Here is an 8,750-nt window from a genome sequence, read left to right on the forward strand (position 1 = left end):
AAAGAGGAGACTGTCTACTCCTGTAAAGATGCGAAATCTCAGAAACCCAAAGGGGCAGATCCACCCAGCCCTGTACGGTTGCTATGAGCCAGTGACAGCTTGATGGCCGGGAGTTTTTGGTAAAGCAAGGAAAGTAGATGAGTAGGATACAAGGATGCCTGTTTAGGTTTAACTTTTAGTTCTTACAAGTTTAGTTCTTACAAGGTGGGTTAAGCATTAGGCCGCTAACCACTTGGTTGGCAGTTCTAACCCACCAGATGCTTCATGGGAGAAAGATGAGGCTGTCGGCCCCTGTGAAAATTGGGAAACCTATGAAACAGTTTGCATCTTTCTATGGGGTCACTGTGAGTCCGAATTCACTTGACAAATGTGGATTTGGGCACCTAATATGAAGTCACACATCTACTAATTGCAATGTTATGCAAAGCATAATGCCTGAATAGGGTCTCTTTTTGAGATGTAGGACTTATTTTCCCCAAGAAAGATTTATAGATAGATATTAGAAAATAGGAATATCATTAAAAATCTCCTGCAGGATTGTCTGACAGTTCTCAAATAGAGGGAGTCCATATCATGTGTGCTGTAAAGAAAGAAATCCTGGCTCCGGCACTCAATGTGGTGTTTGACCTGCAAACACAGCCTCCTCAGGTTCCAGTGCCCTTGTTTATTGGAAGAAGTGTTTGGACAAAAGCTTTCCAGCCGTTTCCAAGTAAGCGTCTCTTGTTGACAGTTTCCTGAAGAAGCAGGAGGCTCCTCTTGTCCCTCCTTCTACCCGGTACTTGTCAGATGACAGTTACAATAGAATCCTTCTTCTTTTTGCCAGGCCTGCCAGCTTTTCCCAAGGGCGGCCTTGGGCTCTTGGGAGCTCTGTAAGAATGCCTGTGGCCCCTAACTTAAACCTTCCCCTTGTCTGGAAGCTGTGCCTCCTTTATCTCTGGGAAGCCTGACCGGGACCACCACCGACGCAGCCCAGAGACAGCGAAAACAAGAGCTGGCTTGGGAATGGAGGGAGTCATGCCCGCTTTCGATGTTGTTTGTCCCATACGTGGATAATTGTTACTCTGGACAAATAACTAGCCCAGAACTGTCTGTGGTGTCAAAGGGCAGCAGAAGGAAAGAGCCCAGCAGCTCCCTTGTCTCCAACAAAAACAGGACAAAGATCAAAGACTCGCTGGCCACTGTGATTTATGAAGTCAGCATGCAGGGAGCTGAGCAGACAGTCTTGGCCCTGTCCTGGGAGGGACACACTGGCCCAAGGTCAGGGTGTGCTCCAGCTAGCAGTCTGGAACATGGATTGTGGGGGTGGTGGGGGTGGGGGGAGACAGGCAGGGCTGATGAGGGAGTTGTAATTTTCCTTTGATTTGTGGGAGATTATCGTTTCTGGCTTCCTGGGGAAAGAGTGCGAAGTTCATGCTGCCTCTCCTGCGGTGTTGCACAACTGGGAAGAAAGCCAGAAGCAGCGGCTGCTTCCAGTGACACAACCGCAAAGCCCAGGAAGACCCACCCAAAGCGTCACACATCCCTCCCCACGCCCACTGCCGATGAGCCCATTCTGATTCCCTCGGACCCTATCTGTCTAGGGCTCCCAAGGCTGCAACTCTTTACAGGAGTGGGCAGCCCTTGAGATCTGTCTCTTAAGGGCAGCTGGTGGACTTGGGTCTCCAACCTTGTGCTTATCAGCCCAGCACTTACCCTGTAGCACCCAAGGGCCCCTAACCAAAAACTTAACTGCTGCAAAATAAAGGTTGACATTGAAAACTCTGACCGGCAGTTGCTTTCATAGGAGTCGTCATACGGTTTGCATGTCCAAGAAGTACATACCGTTAGTTTGAGAAGGGCCCAGGGAGATAGTCCTTATAGATCTACTAAGGTCTGCTCAGAATGGTTTATACAGCACCAACATTTCTAACATCCCCGAAATATTGGACAACTTGATAAACAAGTTTACCTCCTGCGGGTAAGAAAACAAAAACAGAAAATATAGTAGGCTTTACAGAGTTTCCTTGGTTCTCCTGTCAGGCCAGCCCTCACCTCAACATCTGCTTTGGGCCTAGATTCTCTCCCCTGCCAGGAAAAACTCTCTCTCTCTCTCTCTCTCTCTCTCTCTCTCTGTTACAGAGCCCTGAGGCACTGCCTCTTCTAGAGAGGCTGAAGTCCAGGGCTCCTGGGAACTGAGTGGTGACTACACAGCTGGGACAAACAGACGTATGAAAGACTCTTTTGCGAAGAAAGTGGGTGGTGTGCAGGACAGCTGGGCGAATCTTGATACAGAGTTTTCTCCCATCTGGGTCCGAGTTAATTCACGTACGATTGCTAAGGAGACAGAATGTTTTCCCTGCCCTAAGCACAGCTTTGCACCCAGCGGGAACAGTGGACTATTTCATCGTCAGCTTTATTGACTGTGGGATTCCGTGAACCCAGGCTCTCCAAAGTGCTTGCCTCAGAAAGCAAAAACTACCCCGTGAGGATCATCTAAAAAAGGAAGAAAGAAAGAAACCAATTCCCCTGGTCTTAAGTCAATGCCAACGCATAGCCGCCGTAGCTAGCGTTTCTGACATCGTATATCTTTGCGAAAGCACAGAGCCTTATCTTTCTCCCCCAGACTGGCTGCTGGGCTTGAACTGTCGCCCTTGCAGTAACAGATGAATGCCTAACTCACAGGCCACCAAGGATAGCACAGTTGAATTCTTTATTACCCTAGGGAAACATGACTGTACATTCTTTCACACGAAACATACTGTAAGAGCGATATGGGGGTGGTGTCTGGTCTCCTTTAACTTAAAGAAGAATCACCAGGCCAAGGCCCACTCACTTCCCAGGAAAGGAAGTGCGACCAAAGGCCCCTGCTCATGGGATCCACTCATGTTAGCATGTCCCCCATCATCCTGAAGGAGCTGGCTTGACAGACTGAGAGAAGGGACTTCCAGGGACACAGTTACGGCCCAGCCTTGTTGGCACCATTTTGCAAGGTCGGGGCGATGTTCTCCAGGAGGCTGTATATGCTCTAAACTAGCATCTAATACACGGCACGGTTTCTCCAGTAGCCAGATACATTTGCAGAGTCCCCACAGGGATTAAATCTCTGACAAATCCCCTCTGCCCATGGGCCAGGATGTAACAGCCTTGCTATCAGACAGAGTGCATCAAAAAGTGGTCTAATGCACATTAGATTAAAATTTAGCACCTTATATTTTATTTTTTCTTTTGACCCATTTAAAATTTGCTCTAGTCTTTTTTTCCCCAGCAGTTTTATTTTCAAGTAATTTGCACATCATACAATTCCATAGTTCAATCACTCAATCTTATCACAGAGACTTAGACAATCAGCCCTACATTAATTTTAGAACACTGCCCCTCTCTCATGGTCACATGGCCCCTAAGATGATGCATGGGATCACAATCCATTCCAGTGCTCCCTCCTGACTCCCATCTTCATTAGCTACTCCCGAAATCCCCGTTCACTCCCTATCTCCCCACCCCCACCCTGTATCCCTTTGTATCCATTATTATCATTATGCCTCCACTCCTCCTGTGCTTCACAGCTGGCAGACCACACAGAAAACAATAGAAAGCAAAATCGCTCTAAGTGGTAAGGGTAGAAACATAGTAGGACACAGACAGAAATGCCAATAATGAGCAAGAAGGAAAAGGCCCCCATCAGCTTTCAAAAGACAAGGGAGGACATTTCTGTCATGGAACCAGTAGAACAAATTCAGGTCAAGTCTAGAGGGTGGTCAACTGGCCAAGCGTCAACTGAGATCTAGCACGATCAAGATCACAGTGGTCTCTGCCTGACAGGCAGGCCGGTCGAGACTCTTGCCTGTGGCTAGAGCGGATCTGACAGCGGCTCAGGCTCACCAGAAGTCTCTGCAGATGGGTTTGGGTTCTCACCGTCCCCCATGGTCCTCCACAAATTGGGTGTTCGTCATTCTTGCTCTCATGCTTTTCTCCTCACCGTATTCGAGCTATGTGATTGTCACCTTTGGATCACCCAAGCTGCTGTGCTGCTTCCCTGTGGACTTATTTGTAACATTTGTTCTAGTTTTTATTATTTTCTGTTATTCTTTCTTTTGTGTTTTTTTTTTAACATTTTATTAGGGGCTCATACAACTGTTATCCCAATCCATACACACATCAATTGTGTAAAGCGCATTTGTACATCGTTTCTCAAAACATTTTCTCTCCATTTAAACCCCCGACATTAGGTCCTCATTTTCTTTCATTTGAGGGTTGTCTGTCTTCTTTTGTTATTACTGTTGGGTTTTCTATGTATGTTTATAAAACATATACTATACATATGTTTATATATCTCCGTACATATATCTTTATATGAAATCCAGATGGGCAAGTCTACAGAGACCGTAACTAAACTAGTGGTTTCTCAGAGTTGTGGCAGGGGAGGTTGAGGATAAATGAGAAGCTAATAATGAGTAGAAGAAAGAAGAAAATGTTCTTAAATGGATTGTGGTGCTGATTGCACAATTCTCTTAAATATGGTTAAATTATTGAATTGTGTGATATGTGAGTTACATGTCAAATTGTTAAACAAGCAGGACAGGTACAGATGAGAACGATGCGTGGAGACTTCCTAAGTCTTTCCATCTGGGCGCTGCAGAGGTTGAGGCAGAGAAGGCGATACTGAGTTACGAGTCCCGGACAAAACCCAGGTGCTCAATGAATGGGGTGGGAATAAAATGGAATCGTGAAGCTAGTAGGAGACCAAGAGTTGGCCTCCCAAATCCTTTGGCAACTGAGATTGAAGTCTAGAGAGGTCATATGGCCAGTTATTGATGGAGTGAGAGTGGGGTCTAAGGTCTGCATGCTCCTGGTCCCCTCTCATTATCCCGTTATGTCTGGTCTTATATTCAGCCTCCACACTCTCAAGCCAGCAATGCTCACCAGCTTAATTTTCGGTCTCATGAGTCTTCCTTTCTACCACTTACTTCGACATGCCTGAGTCAAGGCCTAACTCCCCAAAGGACGAGGACGCTTTTGTTTTCCTTAAATTACCTTTCTTATGAATTGGCTAGAAACAATATGTACTCGTACAGCTAATTGTTCTGATTCCATTTCAGGCCCGTACAAAACTATCTTGTTACACTCCATTGTAACGCTTACCTTTAGAATGGTTGATGAAAAATAATGGCCTCTTCTCCCGCTCTCCGTTTCTCCGCCATCCTGAGTGTGGTGGTTCCCCGACTTCACCGTGTCGTCTCATAAGACTTCCAGGATCAAGAGATTCCCGGCCAAGAAACAGAAGCAGAATCAGCCCATTCCCCAGTGGATTCGAATGAAAACCGGCAATAAGATCAGGTACAACTCCAGCAGAAGACATTGGAGAAGAACCAAGCTGGGTCTGTCAGGAGCCCCCTGAGGGATGGCACGCACGCCGCATTTGCCCAGGAGCACATCATGTTGAGTTGCATTAAGCCTTTGGCCCCCATCTGATCAATTGAACTTGTACAGGCAAACGTTCTGGTTTCTTCCTTGGTTTTTATGCTTCCACATCAAGTTTTACAATAAATAATGTAAGGCTGTTGGTTTGAAATAATATATATTTCAATATATATATTGAATATTCAATATAAGAAATATATATATATTTCCTTCCACAAGAGGGCAACAAAGAGCTTTCCCCAGAAGCAGTCTCTGGGGCATCTTTGAGGTCTATCCCAGCTACACTCATCGCTACCATCAGTCAATCACAACGCATACCCACCCTACAGGGCAAGGGAGAACTGCTCCTTGGGGTTTATGAGACTAACTCTTCACAGGAGTAGAAAGCCCTGTCTGTCTCCCAGCAGGTGGTTTCAAACTGCTGACCTTCGGTTAGCTGCCCAACGTGCAAACACCCTGCAGCCAGAGCTGCTTCCCAGGTACAAGGGTAGCCAAAGCCACCTGCTCCTACCCCATCCCCACAGACATACACAGTGACTAACCGAAAAACCAAGCTCACTGCCATGGATCGAGTCGAATTCCGACTCACAGTGACCTTACTGACAGTAGAACTGCCCGTGTGGGTTTCCAAAAGGGTAAATCTTCCCAGGAGTAAACCCCCTCCTCGACTAAAATCTGATATCGGTTGTGTTTAATGTTAAGAACTTTTCTTAGGCATCATTAAGGAAAAAAAAATTTGTTTTAGGGTGTACATGGGAAGAACCCCTAGGAGCCATGGTATAACGGTTAAGTGCTCAGTTACGAGCCATGAGGTTGGTGGTTCGCGTACCTGCAGGAGATGCGAAGGCGAACTCCTGGGAAGATGAGCCTAGGAAACCCTGCAGAGCTGTTCTGCTCGGGCACCCTGGTGTGAGCAGACCGTACACCTGATCACAAAACAACACGGGAAACGCAGGGCTCATAGGGTTCGCTCTGCTTCATTCAGAGTCTACAGTTCCACTGCAGCAGCACCCCAGGTGAACCCTAAACTAATCCAACAAAACCCAATGCTGACTCTGACGCCTCTCAAAACTCAAATGCAAATCAAAACTACGAGATACCACCTGACACCCACAAGGATAGCCAAATGCAACAAACAAAACAGACGGCAACAAATGTGTGGTGAGATAGGAACCCTCATTCACTGCTGGCGGCCTGTAACACGTACAGCCACTGTAGAAAACGATTTGGCGGTGCCTAAAGCAGGTGGAAATCGAGCTACCATAAGACCCAGCTGTTCCACTATTGGGCGTACACCCAGAAGAAATAAAAAACAGGCCAAGGCCAGACATCTGTGCTCCAATGTTCATCGCTGCACAGTTTACAATCACAAAAAATTGGAAACTGTCTATATTTCCATCAATTGATAAATGGATTAAAACAACAAATACTGGCATATGCACAAAAAGGAATACTACGCTCCCCTAAAAATACTGGCAAAACGATGAAGCACCTCATCTCAGGGAAAGAGTCGGAGGATATTATGCTGAGTGAAGTCAGCCACGTACAAAATGTCAAGTACAACACGAGTCCACTGAGGTAAGTCCAAACGGCAGAACGGGCACACGGGAAAATGCACACAACACACAGATCCCAGGCGGAGAACCGGATATCCCGGCATGAGCCAGACCAAAGCCAATGATTCATACATCAGAAACAGATGCAGACGGCACCTGTGCTGAAAGGCATCCTTTCCCACCTCTCACACGCCTTTAAGCCCACAGAGGGGCGAGGGAGAAAAATGACAGCAATGGGAGGTCAGGGCACTAACCCACCCGAAGGAAGGGTATTATTCATATCCCACAGGAAAGGGAGGGCCAGAGTAGACCTCATCCCAGTGTGCTAATCCTTGAGGGCAATGTTCCTGCTCAGGGCAGTGCCTTCCCAGAGATGACTGGAGGACCTGCCTCCGCTTGAGACGTGAAGCCCTCTCCTTAAATAGCAGCACTGCAGCAGACAGCCCTGAAGATACAGTTTGGGCAGGGCAGTTGGTCTGACATGCACACAGGGGCAAATCAAGAGGGGAGTGCAACAGATCAGTGATCGGAGAAAAGCTACAAAGCTCCCGGGGGAATCCCGATTGTAGACTTCTGGCTTGGAGGGTGGGGGCAGCACTTGGCATCCCATCTGCACGGGTTGGGGGTTAGTCACAAGGGGGCCACATTGAAAGTCTAAAGGCATAAATGGGGGGGGGGGGTTTGGGGGCCTGGAACATTCCATCCCTGACTGCTGAAATAGCGATGGGGACGCTTAGGATGCACGCCTAGGGGACATGAATGCTGAAAACTAAAAGGGTGTATGTGTTCTTAAGTAAGCGGGCCCTGGGATATGTAACCCTGAACTAAATGGGGACTGGACTGATGGCTTATAACATCTCCTTCTCTCTATTTAACAGAGAGATACTCATCTACTCAATGTCAGGATCCCTGTTAGACTTATGACTACCTCTATGTTTATTTATTTATTCTTTTTGTTGTTTATCTATGCAAGATAGGTAGGATAGGCAATCTTACTGAGACAGCAACTGGTCCGATGGTTCCTAGGGCCCATGGGAGTGGAGGCAGAGGAGATGTGAGCGGTGATTCAATAATGACAGGTACAGGGAATAGTAAGTGTTCTAAAATTGAGGAGGAGGAAGGTGTAGCTTTTCTGGTTGAGTTTAATCAATCGAATTGTATCTGAGAGGAATTACTAAGAGGTGAGTGATGGATAAACATAATTGTAGGGTAGGAGGAAAGAAAAGAAAAAAAATATATATGTGTGTGTATTTGTTTATATATGTATATATATGCAAATGGAACAAGGAAGCAGATGGACTTTGAGCCTCTACTTAAATCTTTCCTCAGTTAAACAATGGTCTTAAGTATCAAGGTAGCAGATGGACATTGGGCCACTACACAAGTACTCCCTCAATGAAAGAACACTTTGTTCTAATAACTTGGCATTCCATGATGCTCACTTTCCCCACACAATCGCTGAAGACAAAATGGGTGAATAGCAAATGTGGTGAAGAAAGCTGATGGTATCTGGCTATCAAAAGGTATAGCGTCTAGAGTCTTAAAGGCTTGAAGATAAACAAGTGGCCATCTAGCTCAGAAGCAACAAAGCCCTCATGGAAGAAGCACATCAGCCTGTGTGATCATGAGGTGTCAATGGGATCAGGTATCAGGCATCAAAGACCAAGAAATCATATCATTGTGAATGAGGGGGAGTGCAGAGTGGGGACTCAAAGCCCATTTGTAGGCAATTAGACATCATCCCCTTACAGAAGGGTCGTGGGGAGGAGACGAGCCAGTCAGGGTGCAGTGTAGCAA

The 8,750-nt window shown here is 46.6% G+C and overlaps 1 protein-coding gene across 1 annotated transcript in view; it reads left to right on the plus strand.

Moving 5' to 3' along the window:
- Nucleotides 1–5,374, plus strand: part of LOC105978687 (60S ribosomal protein L39-like) — a 13,729-nt gene extending 8,355 nt beyond the window's left edge. The window contains exon 2 of the mRNA XM_045284321.1: nt 5,184–5,374. Within this exon, the coding sequence (XP_045140256.1) occupies nt 5,184–5,374 (191 nt within the window). The remainder of the gene's footprint in view (nt 1–5,183) is intronic.
- Nucleotides 5,375–8,750: the final 3,376 nt, after the last annotated feature.

This window comes from Echinops telfairi, unplaced genomic scaffold, assembly GCF_000313985.2.
Source record: "Echinops telfairi isolate 266 unplaced genomic scaffold, ASM31398v2 ScPeMD7_7468;HRSCAF=8506_0, whole genome shotgun sequence".
NCBI lineage: Eukaryota > Metazoa > Chordata > Mammalia > Afrosoricida > Tenrecidae > Echinops > Echinops telfairi.